The sequence below is a fragment of the Anomalospiza imberbis genome, chromosome 8 (assembly GCF_031753505.1).
Source record: "Anomalospiza imberbis isolate Cuckoo-Finch-1a 21T00152 chromosome 8, ASM3175350v1, whole genome shotgun sequence".
In the NCBI taxonomy this organism is placed as follows: Eukaryota; Metazoa; Chordata; class Aves; order Passeriformes; family Viduidae; genus Anomalospiza; species Anomalospiza imberbis.
Genome location: NC_089688.1, coordinates 1,491,165 through 1,514,692, shown reverse-complemented (window position 1 = coordinate 1,514,692; position 23,528 = coordinate 1,491,165). Strand labels below are relative to the sequence as shown.

Below are 23,528 nucleotides of genomic sequence, written 5' to 3'. Positions count from 1 at the left end.
GTTTGCAATGAACAGCATCAGTAAAGTTACACTATCAATAAAACCTGCTTCAGCTGTCCAAAAGCTTGAGTTCTACTTCCTTGGCAGGAGCTCTAGAACAAGGGATAAGTACACTGTGAATAAAAATGTCCCGAGACATAAGCCAGCCTACCTAAATTAGCACGTACATGACCTATGAAAGTAGCTAAGAGGCAGCCTGCAGAAGCTCAGTGCACCAGATGCTGAATTACCACATGGATGAGAAATTACTTTCCAATTACCATCACCAGAAGAGCTGTGTTAACATGATAGAAACCAGACACTGCTAGCAAAGAGCACAAAATTTTAACTGTGTTAAATACACTCCTGTAAATTACTGGATAAACCTCCCCCAAAACAACAGAACCAACAAAAAGGTCCTTTTTAGGTATTTTTCATCTCCGTGTGGTTCCACTGCAGTACTCCCTCCAGCCCATTCTGAATTTCTTCAGTAAAATAAACTATGTCTGCTTTGCAGGGTATAAGCAATTGATTTGAAAGTGAGAACATACTTAACTGTTCCCTGTAATTTCCTGAAATAGGAAACTCATTTACAACACTGTGGCTTCAAGTTTTCTAACCTGCAGATTTTGCCTCCGTACAGAGTCTGTGTATGGAGATCCCTCAACACAGGACAAGACCCTACTAAGTTACAATTCCTTAATAATTAATAATACAATCTTCCACCAGTGCAAGGTGCTGTCCAAACCTGCTGCTGCTCTGACAGGTGGTGCTGTGACAGACATCAGGACAAACGGCCCAGCTTGTCACAGAAGTGAGTCTGCCCTTTCTCCTAATTGCCCCTTAAACACACACTGAATCACACTAAAACTCTTTTCTTACTGGAAAATGTTACAGCCTTTTATTCTCAGCATGTCTAAGAGATATTAAAATGGAAATAAGTTCCACTTTGCTGAATTCTCTCTTCTCGGTGCTAGCAGACTACATCAAAGGAGTTGGCTCTGAACAGCTGCTGTCAATCCAGTCCTGTAAAGTTCCTTAGTCATTTCTGCAGGAGTATCACTGATGTGCAATATCTGCAATTATCTGCAACACTTTTGCAGTTGCTCCTGGCACGGGTGCTGTGGTGGTTACAGATGAGCAGATTGCAGCACATTCAGGGTAAATGATTCTTCTGCAATCGTGCCACCAGCACTGCAGAAGTGAGGACAAAACCCACGTCTTAGCTCCCAGCGCCCTTCCCCTCCTGACTCTCTCAAGCTTCCCCTTCTGCCAGACTGCAGCCATGGAAAGCTGCACTTGGTTTGGTAGGGATATTTGTTCAGAGGTCACATTGCTTTAAATAAAGTAGTGATAGTATCAAAATTCTTGCTCGTTAATAATACTTAGCCTTGTTTACCTTAACAGAGCTTTTCTCCTTCATTTTTACTTTATTACTTTACTTAAAGAACAACTTTACTTCAGATGATGTTACAAACTTTTCTGTCCAAAATAAACTCTAATTCTTTATTTAGCCAACAGTGAAAATAGTGCCTGCACAGCTACATACACCATCATAATGTGGTACAACACCAAGGCAAGAAAGTGATGCTCTAATAAAACACCATTGAAAAAAGTGAAAAAAAAAAAACCCCACCAACCATCCTCTCTATCTGCTAAAAATAATTTTGTTTAAGACTTCTCCTATGGAATACATCACTTAATCAGAAAGACAGCTCAATAAATGAATGAAAAGCACAAAGTCCAGTAGGCTGTTTAAGGCAGAATGGAACTGCACATCCTACTTACACCTGTGTCTAGGAGACAATCCAGCAGAACTTACTTTAAAGTCTTTTTCAAATCTATTTTAAAAATTCCCCAGTCACGTTCCAAATCACATGTCAGCTTCACCATCCCCCACCAAGCAGGGCTGCACCAGAACTCCTGACCCCTGAACTGCCAAGCAGGAACAGAAATAACCATCACAGAGCCATTTTCCTTCAATGGATCACTAATACTAATTAACAGTAACAATAATAACAGTATTAATACTAACAGTAACAGAGAGAGTGAGCCAAAGCACGAGTAACTTCTCCATTTCCTCACTTTCTCAATTCCCACTTTCAATGACTTTCTCAACACAAACCAAACTAGCAAAGTGAAAAAAAAATATCTTCTCTGCATCTATAGTTTATTGTTATTAAGGCTCACTCAGCACTTCACAAACTGTAGTTTCTGGCATTTAGTTACAAATTCCTACCAGTTCAGTGATCTAGAAAATCTTGATTATAACAGTGGGCTATCTAAGCATTACTTCAAAAACATCAGTTTTAGTGGCTAATATCAGGTTTGCGTTTGGACAGACTGTAATGAGGATTTTTATCTGTTTTTATTCCATCCCTGGTTTTTTTTATACTGCCCACTAATAAACAGCCAACATGAAGAAAATAAAGATTCAAGCTGTCAAGCCATAAATAAAAAACTCAAAAAAGGCAAACAGTCCACAAGTAAAAGACTCTTAAGAAACAACTCCCAAAAGGCATAAAAGCACCGTAACACTGTATTTTCAAAGAAATTAGGGCCACCACCAGGATAACAGAATCTAAAAGGTTAACAGATCATCCAACTGTTAATAAAAATAAAAATAAAAATTAAAAAAAAAAAAAACAAAACCAACCAAACAAAAAAACAGGAGAAAAAGCATTCAGAGACGATAAGGCTCAGATGTTCACAAACAAGAAGTCTGGAAATATTCCTATGTCAAAAAAGCTTCACAGGGGACACCCAAGAATTTTTTTTTCTGACTTTAAAGCCCTGACAGAAGTGGTTAGAGGATAATCGTAAAAAATAAACACACACAAAACCCAAACCCCCATTTCCTGCCCCCAAAAAGCAGGAGTTAGCCAAGTTCAGATGATACCCACAAAAGAAACTTCAAGGATGAAACAACTGCAGTATTAAATGTGATGTGCATTGTCTTGATTTTTAATACCCAATTACCAGAGGGCCTGCAGATTTCCAAGAGGACCCTGCCCTGTGAAAAGCCCCAGGAAGAAATCCCTTGATGCCATGATCACATCAGCCTGGTGTGCCTGTGCGGGCAAGGCAGGGATCACTCAGGAACACTGATGCACAGGGCCAGCTCAAACTTCCCAAATCACACCTCAGCATTTCTGTGGGTCTGGTTTTGGATGGAGATGGGCTCTGAGTTGGGCATTACCATGCAGGAAAGACAATCTGGCATAATGATGGAAAGTGCTATGGAAATGCCAAATCGCTGCTCTGCAACAGTGAAAAAGCAAAAACAACTGCAAGGATTACTGGGAGTGGAGCACTGGCTGAAATCATTATTGCCAGCATTTTAACTTCCAGCATAAGGGAACAGGAAGGAAAGGGAGCAGATGACATTTATGAAAGGCAACTGAACACAAAAACACTGCCTCCAGCTCAGGGAAGCACAAAGCTGTGAATTACTGCAAACCAAATGAGTCTTCCAGGAGGCAACTGCCCTGCTCTTCCACCTTTGTGCTATTGATCAGCCACAGAGACACAATACTGGCAAAAAGAACCTCAGCCTGGCCCAGAGGGTTTTTGTCATTTCTTCTCCCTCATTTTTTCTTTCAGAGCTGGAGATTAAAAAATGCATTGCAACTCCAAATGAAGGCAAAAGATAGCAATGATAACTTAGGTGACCCACGCCAACATCCATTGAAACCAGGAGAAGGAGCCCAGAGGAAATGGATTTAATCCAAAACCAACAAGACCCAAATCTCAACCCCCTCTGTGGTCAGCACTGATGTGCCTTTGGCTTGTGCTGCAGGATGATGCCTACAGTGAGCTACTCGTGAACCACTCACAAATTCATCAACCCTTTCACATAAATTGAGGTAATTGTAATTTACCATCACCCAGAGCAAGAGAAAACCAAACCACAACACATCTGCTACCAGCTGAAGCTCTTGATCAAACAGTGGGACCAACGAGTCCAGTCACCACTGGCTGGTTCTAGGGATGCACAGGAATGTGAAACCTTTCATTACACAAACAGGCTACTGAGAGTGACAGGCAGTCATTTCAGTACTTCAAAGCTTTCTTTTCTTTAACATACTACACAACAGTATGACGAGCTGGACAAAGCAAAAGAAATCCAAACAGAAAAGAAGGAAGCATTCATTTAGCACAGCAAGTGTCTCAGGATGGTAAGTTATTTTCTGACCACATAGATATCCACACATTAGGAACCTGTGGCAAAACCTTATTAATTCTGTTTTGACAAACGAATGAGACAACACAATTTGATGGGGAGAAGAAAAAACCCCAGAGGTCGAGCAATGTTGTTGCTGCTTCATACTGTGAAAACAATCACAAGCTCATCTCCCCAGGTCATGTGGGTGTCTGACACCTACCAGGCACAAGGCTTCCAACCCTGGGCAGTATTTACTGAAAATGTTTAACTAATAGGAGCATTCTTGTTCATATCCAGAAAGGCAAAGTATCACCCTAAAATACAATACCTTAAAAAAATACAGAAGAGATGCTTAGTATTGAAAGAGTGAAATAAGAAATTCTGCAAATTTATGGCAACTTGAAATCTAAGAAAGAAGTCTGTCCCAGAAGATGTTTAACACACCATGTGCATCTTGGGAGTCACTTAAGAGAAAATAACTTAGGAGACAATCAGTATTACAGAATGCAGTCATTAACAGAAGAATGTATGGGCAACGGTATTTCGGAAAGCCTCCTTTAATTTTAAAATGTTCCTAATGAACAAAAAAGATAAATAACCTAGTGGAAATAGGGAAAATTAATTGGGAAAAAATAGTGGAATGCAATCAACAGGTAAGTTCCATTCTTCTACCCTGTTTGCTTCAGCAAGCAGAGCTCCATCCCAGTGCTCTCAGCAGCAGAGTCCCTGGGGAGCCCCAAGGGCAAGAGCATGTCCATCTGCAAAGCAGAAATGAGCCCGTTCCACAGGACACTGGAAATGAGTACATGAAAGTCTCTGTGCAGCCACAGAGCTCATGGCTGCAAATATCAAAGGGCACAGCAAACCTTTTCCAGACATTTTGAAACAAATCTCACCGTCCAGTTTCTCTGGTTATAGCCAAAACCCAAATATGCTCCATAAAAGGATTAAAAGTAGCACTGCCCATGAAAAATTAATGCAACACATTGAGAACATCAACTCAAAATATACATCTTATACAGGATGAAGTAGTTCTACAGATGTCAGGGATTCCCTTCCCTGTCTTGTACTGAAGTCACACAGCAACAGCAGATTTGGAAAAACATTCTTCCTCTGTAGGTGTGAACCCACACAAAAGAAAGTCACTGCTCCCTAGAACTTCAGTTAAACGAACATTAAAGCTGTGTCTCACAAACATTTTACATACAAAAAGGTGAAAATCTAACTGGAGAGCAGGTCCCCACAGCTTAAAGCAGCCCTCTTCATGGGCACCCAGGGCTTTCTGACTGTCACACTGCACACTCCTGTGGGACACCTCCAGCCATGCTCAGAGACCATAAATGCTGCCATTTCTGCCTTACACAAAACACACTATGCTGACACTGCCAACAGAAAAATCAAGGTTAACAGCTTTAAATGCCTTCTTCCTTCTAGCTGCTTGCAGCTGTTTCTATGGTACAATTTTTAGCTCCTGTCCTCTGTTAAAACTAAGTGTTTTACTTAGCTGAAACACTGAGAAAAAACTTTCCATTCTTTTGGGGTCAGTTGCTTATGAAATTAATTTAATTTTTTTTCCTTGGATACTGGATTTGGTACTAAATATTATCTGAAGCACGATCACATATGTGATTCCCTTCTGAAAAACAGTTTATGTACTGAGTATAAAAAACACATTTTGACTGTTCCAAGCACAAGCAGTAAGTGTTTAACATGCAAATTCACTCACATACAATATGCAATAACCTTATTTTGGCACGTAGTTACAAACACTATCCTACCAACTGTGCAGTTACCTTTGCAGTTTTTTCAATCAAGTCTGAAATTCCTAAATACAGCGATATATTTTTTCTTTTAAAAACCAAGTTCTTTCACTATTTTCCAAAACTCAGTTTGCAAGATTTCCAGTCTACTTTTTACCTCCCTCAGTGGTTTCAGCAAAGATTAAGGACAATCTATTCTTTCCAAGCTCTCTCCTGGAGCTTGTATCTGTTACCTCATTTCCTGGCTCCTATGAAACAATGTGAGACAAGACTTTGGTGAAAATGATCATCATAACATTTCCATTTTCAAATACTGAGTTCAGTTCCTCAAAAATAGTAATGAACCCCTTGGCATAGAAGACTGAAATTCTTCCATCACTGCCTTTTCTTCAAGTTGTCACGCAACTGAGAAGGGTTTTTAAAAATGTCCCTGGATAGTTTTCCAACTCCCCCAGGCAACCATCTCTTCTTCTCTCTTTCACAATTCCCAATGACATATTTCACAAAACACTCCAACTTTCAGACAATGTCAGGGTATTTCTACCCTTGTTCATCTCTGCTAGCTCTGTTAAGCCTCTCCCTTCCACACTCATTCAAACCACAGTACATAACATACAGCACCATACCTTAAATTTAAACAAAAAAGATGAAATTGTTTTCCTTCATCATTCAGGCAGACTTTTCAATCAATTAGAAATCAGATCTTCATTAAAGATCAGATTAGATTTGAGGTCAAGGACTACATGTCATTTGAAGCCACACAAAACAACTTTACTGATTTAATATAAAAACTTACCCACTTGGCAATTGGACACCCCTGAGAGCTTTTTCCTTCCTTTCCTGTATAAACCACCACCTCAATTCTTACAGCACTTCCTTTTGCTCCATACCTGCATTTAAAAAAAAGTTCATGAGTAAAACCAAATACTGTAGATGTATTCATTTTAAAAGATGAAACATTTTCAATAAAAGATTAATGAATTTATTTTTACTGAGAATAGAATAAAAACAAAGTATTTATACAGCAAAAAAAAAGCCTTCTAATTTAAAACCCTACTTGCAAGAGTAGTTTTTGACATCTCTCTTCTGATAAACTTCTGCCACTAAGGAAATGTCTGCATATAAATCCTAGTGCAATCAGTCACTATTATGACCTTTTTCTTTCCTGTTTGCCACAGCTTCTTCACAGGTAGGACACCAGAAAACCTTATTCTGCCAGCTGCTGATCTCTGTCCTTCCTACTGACTCCAAGGGCACCTCAGAACACACTGCACTTTGAACTCCAGCCCTGGGCTCAGGAAAAACACACACGTTTGGACCTGCAGTGCTCATGCTCACCTCATCCACATCTGAACAAGAAAACACTTTACAAATGAGTACTGACAAAAGTTCAAGAAAACAAAGCTAAACACAGCACTTCCTTTCTCAGAGCTCTACTTCTTCCCTGTTCAGATAGTTAAAAATACAATGGCATTAAAAACTGAATTTTCCTCACCTGTTCTCCATAATTTCTCTCACAGCAGCAACACTTGGTCCTGTCCCAAGGTGTGTGTAATAGGGGCCTTCATCTTTTTCTATAATTTGCTCTGTAAACAGGTAAAGAAAACTGTGTTGGCACATCCAAAAACTTATTTACTCCACTAAAAGTAAACTTAGAAACAGTTTACGGAAGTGCCTTCCAAATTAAATTAGAACACGAAGTTTGAGCCTGAATAAAGAGTATGACAGGCTTTTCTCTTCAGACTCTTTGAAATTATTTTATGCTTCTTTCCTCCGATGATTCTGCTAGCATTTTTTTAAGTTATAAAGTAAGACCCCAATTACAGCAATAGTTTTCATTTTTTAAAACTTTCATTAGAGGAGCTGGCATGTAGTGACTAAGTAAAATTCCCAATATCCTTGTTGGTAGGAACATTATGAATTCATTTTAGACAAAGAGGAATTGAGGGCAGTAAAATAAATTAACTGATAGTCATATCCTACAGAACAGAAAACATAACCCAGGCCTCTAAACAAGCTCTCTGTTGATTGAGAACACGGAAGCCAAGGTGAAACAATCTGCCTGCAGACGATTTGCTGTGAGGCTCTGACCTGTCTTTCCATGGGTGCCCTCAGAGTGACAACGCAGCGTGTCTGACACCCTTAGGCAAGCTGTGTCTGCACAGCCCTCCATGCAGAGCGTGCTCTACATCTCCTGCTGCAACAGAGTCACTCTGCAAGTGGCCCCACCTCAACTCCCCCTGAGCTCTCCCCACGTGGCCAGAGGCGTCAGGAGCCTTGGGCCTGGACTCATCCAGGCCATCCCACAGTGGCCATCAGGACTAACGGTGACAGGAGCAAGGCCACCCCCAGCTACGCTCTCCTGCTTGTCTAAGAGATTTAAGCAACAAGAACAATACACTGGGACACTGCTGCCCAGCCCACTCAGGCACAAACCAGTTCTAGACCATCAAAATCATGACCTGAAACAATGCAGCTAAGTGCACAAAAAGCACAAGTCAGCAATGGCAGAGCAACGAACAGAAAAACTCCCCTTCCTCCAGGTTTAAATTTACATGAGGACTTCAAACCTGCCAGCTGCAGTACAAAAGTATTCAATTCTGCTATGCTCTGCAGGCCCAAAGAACACCAAGCAAAAGTTAAAAAGAGGGGAAAGATAATTTCCTCCTGTCTTCTAATGGTGAAACACCAATTCTTGTGCAACAGCTGTCACATACACCTCCTCACATTAGAGGAAGCAACGTGAGCACACCTCCATCTGAAACGTACAGGCAAAAGTTAGCAAAACCACTTACCAACACAGTCACAAGTTGGCAATTCAGATTGTCCTTTTTTGGTAGGTGTGTCTATTAAATTTTTTGTAGGGGTATCAAGAAACTTCATAGGTGATTCAAGGAAACTGCTGAGCGTGTTTTTTGCTGGGGAACACCCTGAGTCGCCTGTGCTCTGGGTGTGGTCAGTACCCAATCTGGTTGATGTCAGAACGGTCACCTCACCCACACACTCCATATTCCTGAGAGCTTCTGCAGAACCTGGTACCTGGGCCCCACCACAGGGAACGGGCAGCACCTGGGACTTCGGATCTACCTGTTGTTTGACCTGCTGAACATAGGCTTTGTTTTCACTACACATTTCATTAGCTCTCAGGTTAGACCGGTTAAAAGTTGGTGGCAAAGGATGTGCCTGACTGAATTTTGCTGTTTGCTGTACCTGAGAATTACATTTTTCTGTAAACATCTGTAGGTTTTCAGTTGGTCTTTTCAACAAGGATGCTGCTTTCAGCTGAGAACCAGCCAGAGGATTACGGGAGGACAGGTCGCTGTGTTGGCTACGTGCAACAACTTCATTTTTCAGTGGATCAGCGCCTAGTGGGTTGCTGGAGCCCACAGTTTTCATTTGCTCATTCATCACTTCACAGCCAAACAACCTGTCTTTTTTTTTCTCCTGCAGTGCCTCAGGTAAACACCTGTGGAATTTTATCTGTGCTTGTGGAAGAAACAATCTAGTTTTTTCTTGTGATGCTAAAGTATTTTGACTGAGCGCTCTCTGTACTTTGGTTCTCAGAGATTTTTTTTCAGACGGAGCTACCCTGGAGTCCTGTGGCATGGTTTGACCAAGCTTATGCAGTTTTGATGATATCCAAATGTCCTGCAATTCACTATGCTGGCATGACAACAGTTCTAGCTGGTTTTGATTATTTTGTTGATAGCGTGCTTCTTGAGGCTTCTTTTTGTGTCTTGGTTTCCATGGCACAGCATTTCCTTTCTTATTTGTTGCTTGCTTTTGCTTTAACAGTAAGGAACTATAATTATGCCTAAAAAATACCGTTTCTTTTTTCTGCAACACATCTTGGTTATATTTTGGCTGCCTCTCATGTGATATTAGATTAAGCAGTGAAGCCTTTATGTTGTTCTTCTGCTCTGGATTCGTCTGGTTTGATTCAATCAGGGCTGCCAGTTGAGTTAACTGTGCAGCTACATCCTCTTCATCCTGGCTGTGAATCCCTCCTTTAATCAAAGAACCACCTTCCAATTTCAAATCATTACACGTCGGCTTTTGCTCTAATGGACCAGGAGCTTCCAAGTTGTTCCTCATATGCTGGACATCACATGAAGCATTGCAATACCCTGCAAGGGTGACTGGCTCATGAGCACAACTTTTGTTGGAATCATATCCTGATAACGACGCTGCATTAGATTTTAAGTCAGATGAAGTTTTGGTATCTCTTGAGGGTAACTGTAATTTATACATCTCCCCAGCCAGATTGGCAGGTTTATCACATAATTCAGACACTGAACTTTGGCCATTGTATAACACTGCCTTATTAGGGAGCTGCTTCTGCGAGTGAGCACAGTGAGCCAAGAGCTGTTGCTCATTCTGTAAGTAAGTGTCCTTGATTTCTTGTAATGCAGAGGGTGTAAAGGAGGATGAGATATCCCTTTGAAAACTGTGGAGCAAGTTGGAAGTTGTTTCTCCTGTACATTCAGTACTTTCACTTTTAGCTAATGAAGTTGTTCCTAAAGGAGCTTCAGACAACTGTGTTAAAGCTTCAATAGCTACAACCTGCTCCAGAGTTAAATTTCTGGTTTTAATCAGGGACAAGAAAGTGGGCTGGAGTGCAGAATTGTCAGGCTGTGTCTCCACATCCGGTACTTTAAAGCCATCCTTCCCTGCCTGCAGCTCCCCTTCAGGCAGCAGAGGACAACACAAGCTTTCTTGCACATCCAAGCTGGAGCCTGTCCGCAAAACTGACTTATCAGAATACTCAGAGACGCTGCAGGCGCAGTTTTCCTCTTTCATTAAAACATGCCCTTGGTTTTCTGGGTGAACACAGCCAGTGCCACTTGTCAGAGTGCTTACTATGTCATTCAGATTGCTACGCTTCGGCCATTGCATGTGGGAGTTGCTTGTCAAATCTGTCCCTTCCTCTGCAGATACATTGTCCAGTGAGGCAGCTGCTTCTGGTGGTGAATAATGCAGGGTGTTCAAGCCATTTTTGATGGTGTGCACCAAGGATTTTTTTGGCTCAGCGAACTGACTGGGAGAGGCTCTGTCACTGTGGTCAGCGTGTTTCAAGTGTTCGGTGCCCGTCACAGCTCCGTGGATGTCGCCGTTGACGTGGACACCAAAGGATGGCTTCTCGTTATGTGCCCACTTCTCTGCTTCCAAGCCAGTCATTCTCTCCTTCTCCTTAGACTGCACATTTTCAATGGGTACTGCTTGGTTTGTCTTCACCCTGTATTTTTCACCATGACCACATATACTGCATTCCATGAGTTCTGGTCTGCAGCCATTTACTGCTTTGTTTTCTAAATTTGCCTATAAAACAATAATAAAAAACCCTTGTTGTAACAGCTGTTCAAAGCACATTAAAAATAAGAAGCTTCATATTTACAGCAATTAAACCCTACTTTGACAGATACGAGGAATATCCTAATTAGGCACAGACATTAGAAAATAAACAAAACAGGAAGTTATGAAATAACCTGAAGGCTAAAGACCCTATCCATATTTATAGCTATTTTTCCCCACTGTTGAGGGGCAGAGGAGGAAACTGGGTGAGTGTGGTGGTGGGAGACTAATGAAATGAATAGTCTGATAAAGGATGTTAGCATTTAGAATGAGATGCAAGGATTCCATTTTGAATTAATTTCCATTAGCAGATTAAAAAAAGGTTAAAAACTTATGTTAAAAGCAAGACTGAAATCCAAAGGATTATATCACAAAGTTCAGCAGTTAATTACATTCATTTGGCTTGACCAATAAACTGGCTTAACCAATACACCACTTGGTTGGACACTCGAGCTAATCCTGAAAACCAACCATTCTTGCTTCAAGTCCTTAAATAATTACAAACCCTAAGCAGAAATTAATAGAAAGCCAATTTACATCAGCTCACTTGAAGTTACTCTTTAAACAGTTGTTTAGCTTCTGTATTTAGATGGAAATTCCCAGGTTTCTCAACAGTCTCTCATGTAAGCTATTCAAAACCGTATTTTGGTAAATGCTACGTTTCAGTATTTTGTTAAATATGTTCTTCATCTTCACTGATACTATACAGTTTATATGGTTGAAGCAATGTCAAAATCTAGACAGAATCAGAATATTGTGTCCTGGAAAGAATATATATATAGGCCTTAAGACAGTATTATGGATATGAAGTGAGGAGTTAGACAAAATAAAAATAAAACAAAGGCAGAAACTTATGCAGAACACTAATTAAGGCAGGAATCTAATTTTTCTTATGCTATTCAGATTTTATTTACATTAAATTTCCTTTAAAAAATAATTCAAAATCACAGTAGATAGTGCTGTTCCTTTATCTGATTGCAACATTTAAGAGTTCTTCAATCCCCTGTAACCTTAAGCTGTACTTAAAAGAAAGCCAGGACTGCTTTTCAAATTAAATCTCAGCAACACGAGGGGCTAATTAATCCTATGTAGGCACAGTACCTCAGAGCAGTGCCCAGAAAATCCCACCAGTATGAACCATTCTGTTAACTCTCAGAGATGGTTCTGTGCTCATGCCAACAAAGGGCGTGGACTTCTAACAAAACTCAGGAAAATAAATGCAAAATAGATTTATGATTACTTATAACCATCAAGATGCAATTGCCACAAACCCCCAGACAAAACAAGGCAGCTCCATCTGGAGCTCAGTGGTCACCTTGCAACTGATAAAACACAACCCCAGGAATCCACAGACCATCCTAGATGTTCTGAGAGGCATCAAAACTTCTCACAGGAATGTTGTGTAAAAACACGTCCAGCACCTGTGCAACTAAGTCAAGTCTACAGATATTATATACACAAAGATTCCTTATTTAATATCTTTTCACTACCCACAGATCCTGATTAATTGTCAGTGAGCTGGAGCTCCTCTGGATCCTGGGGATTTTCAGTGAATGATTCCCAGACCCAGGGGTTCACTGAGCACTTCCTAAGGGATCCACAAAAGCTGAACAGGTTCCACAATTCTATTGCTGCAGGGGTAAATGCATCACACAAATCTCTGTCACTGCACCAGGATATATTTTAAGGGTCCACCATAAAAGAGTAAAACCCCACAATTCTCTACCTGCACAAAATCTGATTTTCAATTACCTTAACTTCAGAAAGAAGTAGAATTGTTGTTCTTTCTTAAGCAAAAGTACGTCTAATATCTCTACCAATCCAAAAGATCCCCAACCATGTAAAATTTTTATTAAAAATTATTTAATCAGACAACGAAGAGGCTGAGGACATAAACCAAAGAGATGAAAACTAATTCCCCATCAATTGCACATTTTCAACACACCACCACATTTTGTATCCCATTCATTGTTACAGGGATTGTTCACTACAATAAAGAAACTAATAACTTAAGTCTGGTAATTTGGGAGTAATAACAGGCATAGGAAAGGAAGAGGCTTCATCCACAATTAGCAGAGATGAGAAGATCTGACACAGAATCCACTGACAGCACTCAGTACAGAAGTGTCATCACAGTCCTCCCAACTAGACCATTCCTCAATAAAATACTTTATCTGATCAAAAAGCACTGCTATGCTCAAAAATACTCAGGATATTCCACGATCTGCTACTATTGCACAGGTACAGTGCTGTGTCCCTACAGAACTCCAGTGATCCCAGCAGCAAAGGTGGAATTGCTTAAAAAAATATTCTTCATATTTTCCACTAACTTTACTAGAAGGTGTCCACATGCAATGAGGAAGAAAAAATCCCCAGATGAATCAGATCACTGGCATGAGTTAGTTAGTTCATATTCTATTTTTCCACATGAAGACAAAATATTGCAATTAAATCAGATGTTATTGTTTTAATCAAACTCTGCCTTTTGAGCACTGTGTTGCTTTATCTCCTATTACTGAACTGCAGTGGACACTAAAAGATACCTTTTCTTTTTCCTCACAAACAGAAAAGGCCACTGGATAGTCTGTTAGCATGTGAAGTTAGTATTTCCCACCGCAAAGAGAAATGCAGACACACTACCAGGTAGAGAGCTCATTTGATTCTTCCCCTCAGCCTAGGAACAATCAATCTTCAAGTCTTGAACCTGCATGTAAAAAGCCCAGTGAAAAGGATGGAAAGGATATGACAACCCCAAGCAACAGCGATTACACTCACGGGAAGTAAGCACAGAAGTGTGATCTGATCAGTTTCTGGGGCTTTTACACAAATGCAATGAAAAGCTGAAGAAGAAAGCAGATCAATACCAGTCGTTTCCTCTCTCTCTCATTAAGGAGAGCTCTACTCTGCCAGGAGACAGGAGCCACTAACAAATCATGCTCAAGCTTAGGCTCTGTGCTAGTTTGTGCTACCAGGACAGGAACCACAGAGCCTGCTGTGGCCATGGCTGTATTAAACTTCAACCAAATACTATCTCATATATATACATAGACTAGAATTCCTCTGTGAGCTAATGCTTCTAGCACACACAAACAGCCAGTTACAGAAAGTCGTTTGACATTCTCAAGTCAGACTTACTATTAACTTCTTTAACACATGGTGCCCCTGAGGTAATGCAGAATTCACCAACTCCCAATCAAAACGTAAAGCTTAAGCTACCCCAAAGATATTTCCACATCTGAACAGCAAGTAGGCCATTGATTTGTGCATCTCATTTCAAACCTCTACAGGTGGTAACAACACACACTGTACTAAAGGACACCACCGGGATCAATTACTCTCATAAACAAGAAATAACAGATGATGCCCTGTCCAACTACTGATAAAATGCCTCTACAAGCAAGTCTTGATGAGCAACACAAGAACTAATGCCAAATCCCCATACCAGCCCTCCCTGTAAGATTCTGCTCAGGTCCCATGCAAACCTAGTGCCCAAAAGACCAAACAATACTTGTACCCCCTGCTTGTGCCAAAACTGGGATGACCCAAAAGACAGCTCTTCCAGGGTCACAACATTCATCAGCACTAAAGGATGAGTGGGTGAGAAGTGCCTGCAAGCTACAGTGCCATGGGTAAGCCTGGATCCTGCTGCAGTGTCTGCAGTCACACAGCCAGCCCCACACGTCCCTCCAAGCTGGGACAGAGCTGGCAGCTCCTCAGAGATCCAAAACCACGATGTAAGTGCTGTTTCAGAAAAACTGTTTGGAAAATACCCCAAATGTACTTAATCTAACATTCAAATAAGTGTTTGGTTCATGGTCTGACAGTCAGGTATCATTGCCTCACCAAGAGGCAAGAAAGCACCAACCAACTGACCAGTAGCAATTTCTCTTCTGCCATTTATTCCTGCTGTCTACTGTCTGCTCCCCAGTACATGTAGAAATTCATGTAGAAATTCAGTAGAATCGAGAACTCATGCTGGACAGGACCAACATACAGGGATAAGGAGATGAGACATGGATAGGAGGGGCAACAGGGAGACAGAGCACAGGTGTGGAGCAGCAGCTGTTGATGCCAAGTGCTATGTAGGAAACCAGGCACTGGTTAGAACAGAGACAGATAGAAGGTGGGATGCTGTGGAAGTCATAGGTCACCTCCTGAGTACAGCTACGTTTTCTCCTTGGATTTTTTTTTCATTAAAGGCAGATACAGTAATACAACTAAGAATAAACTTCTATTTCAGACCACATGACATGTCTGACTACTGCAATAATGCAGACAGCAGCAACATGCCATAGGTTGCTGCCCAAGGCTGCAGTCTGAGCAGGGTGTCCAAGCAGGCTCCCAAAACAGAGAACAGCAGAGTAGGGGCCAAGCTGCAAGCTGGGGAATATTCCCCATCAATCTCACCACAGACATAAAGCAGATAGCAGCACACTGCATAACTGTGGACATGAAGGAGTCTCTCCAGGTGGCTCAGTGGCTCAGCTAAGGCACAACTTCTGTAAGTCTTAATGCACAGAAACAGACTGGGGACCTTTGTTAATGTAACACAGCCTGAATGTACAAGATGTTTTGTTCCTCAAGAGAGCAGCGTTCACAGATGGCACTGAGGGACAGGACTTGGCAAAATTATGTACACAAGTTTTACCATAGAAGCTGGTTTATACAGAAACTGAGGAACAAGAGGTTCTGCAAATCTGGAGAAAGGAACCTGACCTGGGGTATGACACTGAGGCTTTCCTGGAGGTATCCCACTCGCTTCCTACTTCCCTGAGTATCAAATCACCCACTCACCAACTTGAGCATCACAGCAGGCAGCATCTCACACTGGATCTTACTACAGCTGAAAAGTCTGCTCTAGTTGCTGGTTGCTTTTTTTTTTTACCCATATTTGTAGCCACAACAGCAAAGAACATTCTCCAAGCTACAGCTCAACTCTCAGTTTCATCTCCATTTAATCTACACTTATGTCCTCCTTGCCATGTTCTTCAAATACCAGCCAACCTCCCCGCCAGAAAAGCTCATTACTGTCTCTTTCCAGAAGGAATTAGTACATTATGGCCTCAAAGTCTTTATATCTTTGTTCTCTTCCTTTTCTCTCCTACACCACTCCCAGAGCAGAGCCCTCCCACCCAACTTGTGCAACAGCTCCAGTGAGACTGCTTAGATCTACAGTATCAGACCCCAAAGGATACACTTACTACAAAATTAAAAACTACAGGACACTAATTCTGACTGTAAAGGCTTCAAATGGTGGCTCCCATGGAAATGTATTTATTGGATGACTACTTGGAAATGGGCTCTCTCAGCCACAAACTCAAATTATTGTTTCCATCAACTCCTATATCTATCTTGTAAAAGCTGCAAACAGGAGCAAGAAAAAACAGGGTGACGGACACCCCATTCTCCTACACAGGCATCCAAGAAGTTGATTTGTTAAGAAAGAAAAAGCCCCAAACATTACAGCACTTTTTCTGCCACAAAAGCAAATATAAACAAGCATCTTGCCTGGTCATTTTTGTTTTCCTCGGGTTTTGGGTTGGTTTGTTTTTTTACTGGTGTTTCGAATTACTCAATCATTTGTCATCAACATTGAAACCACACACTCAAAGAGACCCTGGCAGCTCTGGAAAATATAGCACTCAATTAAGCCAGAAAAGAAAAATGATACAATCTGCAACAATATGTATTCCCTAATAGAACTTTCCCCTAATGTGCTTTAGCTCAAAAGCAGAGATGAAAGAAATTGAGTCTCTGAGTTTACCCACCCTAGCTAATGTCTCTTGTGGTCTAGTCATTTATGAAACCATCAGCACAGTGCTAAGAAGTGCTGCCTGGCCCTTCCCTGCCAGTGGAGAATCATCACAGTGCTCATAAGAGGGGCATCAGGGAGCAAACCAGAGCCACGTGTAACCTCCTTAGCAACAATCTGAAAGAGCAGTAAATTAATACTTTAAAAATCAGCAAATAACTCAAAGACCAGACATGATGCTTCGTAAATTAAGCTGGCAAGCCAGCCGTTTCATTACACTAAAGAGAGATTCTGTGTTCAGCAAGAGGCATGGGGCTGCAGTCCCAAAAGGCAGGTTTCTACCTTGGAAAGCAGTGCCTTCCAGGAGGACATTAACACGGTCAATCATCAACTGCACAGTAACTATGGAAACTCCTGGTACAACTTTATGGCTGAAAGGGTTAGTTAGATTCTTGGGTGCATAAATAACAATATAATTAGGAAAAGAGTGGTTACTTTCAATCCTGCACTTGGCACTTTTGCACCTGCTGGCAGAATAAAGCATCCTGTTCTGGCATCCCCAATTCAAGCGAGACATTGATATGCTGGAGAGGGCTCCGAGGACCACAAGAATGACAAAGGATTGAAACATCTTGAAGTGAAAGCCTCAAGTTCACTCTCTACTCACTCTCTCCAATTTACCAAAGAGAAAGAAAATTAAAAAGCCACAAACTCCTGCTCAGTCTATGTGGAAAAGAATGCTGATAACAGAGGGCTCCTTGTTCTAGTATACAAAAGTATAACAGGACTCAATGACTTTAAGTTAAGGCTGGAGAAGTCTGGCCTTGAACTATGGTGCACATTTTTGCAACAAGACAGAGCGAGAGTAAAGAATTTTTTTAAGCATCTTGTTAGGTGTTTGGATGCAGTTTTCATCCATGAGAATTTTCAAATTCAAGTTCTTTCAGCTATTAAAAAAAAAAATCACATTTAAGCTGAATAAAAGGATACAGTCTTATAACTTCCCAGCACAAGAACAAGTGATGATAATGATCTTTCCTGGGTTTAACTCAAACTGAGACAATTTCTCTTCAGGTTCAGTGCAGTAAAGATCCAAACTGTTAAGCTAACAACGTAGCTTTCCACAGTTCCTGTAATCTAACCAGGAAGATATTCAGCTCCTTAATTTAGGACCACAGTCTGTGCCCCACCATCTGTTGCACAAACAATTATATTATTTACAAGTTACTACATGTTGGTAGCAGCTCTCTGACCAGAACTGCTAAGGACACACAACACCATTCTAGCCTGGTTTTAAAGCTGATGAGGGGCCACAGGATAAAAAGGAGTAACTAATACTCCTTAGAAATAGAAAACTCAACGACAGGAGAAGCTTAACTCAGATTACAAAAAAAAAAAAAGAAATAGTCATACTGATCTCTTAAGGCACAAGGCTACGAGGCAGCACTAGTCAGGATTTTTCATCTATGTTTTGCTTACTCTCATGATGAAAAAAAGCCTAAAAATGGCAAATTGTGTTTCCTTTTCTGCCTGAGAGCTTGCACACCGATGGTTTAAGTAAAGCTCAAGGCAGAATTTGCAGTGTAACTTCCACTTGCTCTTTACAGGAGTAGCAGCTTTCCCTCCCATGCTGGAATAACACCAATGCTGTAACGGAGCAGCACTGCAACAGTGGTGTTTGCACCGCAGAACTGGGACAGCGATCATCTGTCACAAAACAGAATGCTTTGCATTTACAAACACACAGTAGTTTTTCCTCTTATTCACAAGTCCAGCAAACTCCTTATTTTAGGAGAATTAAATGTAGAGCCCCATTTTACTATAGGGCAGTGATCAAACTATAATGCAGTACAGACAGTACCAACAAAACACTGAGAAAGGAATTCAGTCAAGACACAAACCACTCAATTGTAAGTCAGCTTCGAAAAATCCTAATATTCTAAAAGGCTTAGTATTGAAGTCGTTAGGACAACAAGGACAGCCTTGTTTTCTAGTCTATATATTAATTTTACATAAATGAATAAAAAGGGATTATTGTTAGTTGTTTAAATGCTGTCTTCCTTTTTCTTTATATCACTTAAGTTTCATACATTTAACATTTTAAAAAGAAAGCATGAATTCTTCTTACCTCCTCAATAAATAGTATAATTAAGAATTTATTTTAGTACAAATCAGATCTCTTGGTCTCTACAAAAGCAAGGTTCCTACTAATGCCAGTGGGAAAGTTTGCTGTCATGGTATCAGTTAAATTAACTTTCCTATAATCAGTAACACTAAATAAAATTATTGGTATAACATGGCAGAAAGAAAAAACAACACAAATGTGAAGAATCTGCCGCCACTCAGAAAAGTTTAGGGCTTCTCAAAGGTTTTCTCCCACATCAATTGCTAAAAGCAATATACAAACCTGCTTAGCAATATGGTATCAGATCCTAAACAGAGAGCACCCATTTTCAACGGATGTTTTAGGTATTACTGTCAATAAATGTATGGCCAGCAGCACACTGAGAACAGATTACTGGAATTGGCAGAGCCATCTCAGTTATTTCAATGCCTGCATTACATACAGTGAGTATAAGTATTAAATAAAGCTCGTAATGCAGCAGTGAATGCAAACAGTTATCAACAAAGCAACACACCTGGAAGAGAAACCCTGTGTTTATTTTGCAGCACTTCATTAAGAACATTTAAACAATGTATCAATCAATCAACCTACACAACTGATCTTCATTTCCACATGTACATTTTCCTCTCTTTCCAAAACCTATGCTACTTTACTGGAAATTTTATGACATTTTTGATCACAAACACATTTTCTAGTTTTTCGAAGCTCCACTTCTAAATACAATGAAATAGAAGGCCCTATACTAAAAGAGACCATGAGAGTCAAGATCTACAAATAAATTGTGATTCAAAACATGCAAACTCCTTCAAAACCACTGTGATCATGAGGTTCAGCCTGGCCTTACTCAACACTTCCCGGCCCCCACCAATCCCTGAGGAGGGGCACTATCCTCACAACTGCTCTACTACAGCAAGGAAGGAGTTAAAACAGAAAACCCTGCTCCTCCCTATCTCCTCCCCAGGGCAGTGTGCCTTTCTTCCCTCGACATTTTGGGGAGTTGTGGGGCAAAGAGCAGCACGGGGACACTGGAGGATGGATGGGAGAGGGAGCCCCCCAGGATCAGGGGACAAGGGCAGCACAGCATCTCTGCACACCCCAGGGCAGAATTCACAAGGGACAGCCTTCAACTCCACCAGAAACTGGAAAAATTAAGGATAAGAAAACAGAGTAAGATTAATAATTTACAGATCACTTACAAAGGCTTTCTTTGTTAGAGCTCTGTTCAAAAACATCTACATACATGAGTGGTCCTGGCTGAACTGTACAAACAACATGCAAGTGCTTCGTATGGTCGTGAGTGCATTCACGTGGAAGTGCTGGGAAAGCTGCACGGGCAAATGCCCTGTGCTAAATCACAACCACAATCATGCCTGCTCACATCAAGTGGTTGCATGAGTCTACCAAAAGCAAAAGAAAATTAAAGATTGAATCCCATTTAGACAGATACACAATCAGCTTGTAAAAGGTGAAAATGAGAACATTTCTTTCAAAAAATGTTGAAAAAAATCCAGGTAACTGCTAAGTTAATTATCTTACTTTTTAAAATACAAGTTAACTGGTTTGTGTAGGATGCTCTGATATCAAAAGTAAGGTCTACCTATCAAAAAAAAAGGGACCAAGAAGACAGTGAGTAAAAAACAGGCAAACCTTCAACCAGTACTCAGAGCAATTTTAATTGGTATTTACCAAAGGAATATGCTCCAAGGCGATAATGCCTATTAAAAAAAAACCACAACAAATATTTTAAGTCCTTTCTGGACAACATCCTTTCCAATAGGTATAGTACCATTCTTCCTTCTTTCCCCATAAAATTCCACAGCAGTGCAATTCCATTGACTTGCTCTTATCTCAATTTAAAGGGGAAAAACATAATAAAATTTAATTTCATCCAGCTAAATGTTTTGGCAGATATTCTGCACTAAAAATATACATCATAATTTAGAATAAATGTTCCAAATCAGTTCAATTCTTGCTCACTCCAAGCATTATCATGAAATTTAGCACTTGCTTTCCTAAACCTTGTTAACACGTGTATGACCTTGATCAAAAAAGTGTATTTTTAATTTCTTTAAGCTGCAAAACTAAATCTGCATCATAAAAAGGGCAACAGCAGGCCTGCCAAGCCAACTTTAAAACATAAAGTTGGTTTTTTACAAGACTATGCTTCGTATATCTGGAAAAGAAAAATTAAGAGGGTGCTTAATCAGCTATTTGCAGCCTTGATGGAAATGAAACTTTCATGTTCCTAGTATGATGTTTATAAACACCCCACCAAGTTCTAGATACTGAGTCATCTCTGGCTTTTGGCTTGCCTTCAGCTGAGGGGATGTCAGAGTGTGAGCAGGCACCGTCCCCGATCACCACGGCAGTGCTTATGGAGAAACACAACACAGACACAGACTGTGCAGGCAGCCACTCAACTCACTCAGCGCTGCGTATGTCACTTGGGATTTCTCCCAGGCCCTTCCCTATTCCTCCCCTCCCTTTCATTCTTCTTCCTTTTGTTTTGTTGTTGTTTCAGATTTCCTTAATCTCCATCAGGGCAACAAACACCTGCAGCCATCCCAAAGGCAGCCCTGGCTCCCCAGGACGGCCAGGAAAGCCCAGGGATTGTGCTCCACCAGCTGCCTCCTGATCCGTGGGGAGGTTTCCTCACTGCTGCCCGCACGTGCTCAGTGTAGATTTCGATTTCCCTGACAACACGAGGCCATGTGCAACTGCCCCATTCTTCTAAGCTCTGTGGTAATGACCTTGGAAGTGACTGCAAGCATTTCCCATCCTTAGGAAGCAGTGCGCTGCGCTGCCCAAATTCAGCCAGAACACCAGTAAGTGCCTTAAAAAATGATGTTAAGTGAAGCAGGGTGTATAATGTGACTTTAGAAATGCAGGGAAATTAATTTTTAAGTATGAATCCCTTCTATATAGATTTTCCATTACCAGGAATAAAATTTAAGAAGTGTCTGCTTAACTGGGAAAAGAACATAATATAAACCCTAAGGAAAACTAAGTATATTCCTTCCCTTGTATCCATTACTGTGAGCTTACAAAGACTCTTTATTTAATGAGCGCTTGCCTCCTAGAAGTGATGAATATTTCAGATGTTCTTTCTAAATAAACATGAAGAACCTAATACAGTATTTATGGCAGAGATGTATTTCCTGAACGAGTCGCCCAATAAGCAGAAAGGAGCACTAAGACATGAGTACAGAAAACTATAAATAGTACACAAAAGGTACAGTATAACAGTGTAAATCACTTTTAGTCTTGTTTATATCTGCCCAGCCCATTTGCAACAGGAAAGCACTGCTTATTTTCCCCTGTACAGAATTTGTGAATGGCTTGGTCCTCAGCAGCACAGCTAGAACACGAGCCCTCTAAGTAAATAAATGTGCATCTATCAAAATTTAGGAGAGTTAAGAAAAAACCCAAAACTCCATGTATTATTGGAAGAAAATACTACAAACTCTCCTTTAAGAAACCTAGGAGTACTACTTGAAGAACATACAAATTAGAAAGGACATATCCTATTGAAATTTTGAAAATGTCACTGGTCAGATGCCCTCAGTCACTACCAATCATAAAATCAAACACTGAAGTCATAATTCTACAAAAAGGACAACACCACTTTACATGGTGTCCCACCAGCAGCAGAAGCCAGGTTAGAGCCACATAACATAATGCCACATTTCTAAAATGCAGCTTTTTTAAAGTTTACTGAAGCTGACAGAGCTGCAGTATAACTTAGATGCCCAGCCTCCCTTCCTCCTCCCAAAACCAAAGGCCAACCCCACCAAGCCCAATCCAGCACTCCATGAGATGCCTTCAGAGGTACTGTGCCTTCTTTGGTGGATGCAGTGAGACAAACTCTTAGGAAATACACTCCAGCACCACAAAACAAATACAAATACTAGAAAACACAAAAACCAGTACCTACAACCAAAGAGGAAATACCACAGAATCAGTTCAGCAAAGGAAAAGTCAAACCAGAGATCAGCCCAGGTCCAACGATTGACAAGGATACTACGCACACACAGAACCAGACAAGCCTTCCCATTCAAGAGTCAAGGGCGGAAAAAACCTCTTCAGAAGGCTTTTTGGAAAGGAGAGGAAAGACAGACTCCTATTACATAGCAACCTGCTGGGCCATCAAATCACAAACAGTGGCACAATGAACTCAAGAGATTGAAAATCTCAAGGCAAACCATGAGCCGCGACTGCAGACAGACACCCAACACAAGGTTTCTGTCTGTGGCCAAAAAAACACATTTTCCACTCTTTGCCAGAACAGGCATCACACCAGTTAGACATTATAAACTGACTCCTTTACAAACACTCCTTATTTTGCATGCTACTGTTATCAGCACAAAAGACAGAATGAGCACATACTTCAAGTTT

At 40.8% G+C, this 23,528-nt stretch overlaps 1 protein-coding gene across 5 annotated transcripts in view; it reads right to left on the bottom strand.

The window, feature by feature from the left end:
- The window catches only part of TET1 (tet methylcytosine dioxygenase 1), a 67,121-nt gene that overhangs the window by 24,351 nt on the left and 19,242 nt on the right, over positions 1-23,528 (bottom strand). For all 5 annotated transcript variants that reach the window (XM_068196872.1, XM_068196869.1, XM_068196873.1 and 2 more), the window contains 3 exons: positions 8,700-11,223; positions 7,400-7,490; positions 6,701-6,794 (listed from right to left, as the gene is read on the bottom strand). In XM_068196872.1, the coding sequence (XP_068052973.1) occupies positions 6,701-6,794; positions 7,400-7,490; positions 8,700-11,223 (2,709 nt within the window). The remainder of the gene's footprint in view (positions 1-6,700; positions 6,795-7,399; positions 7,491-8,699; positions 11,224-23,528) is intronic.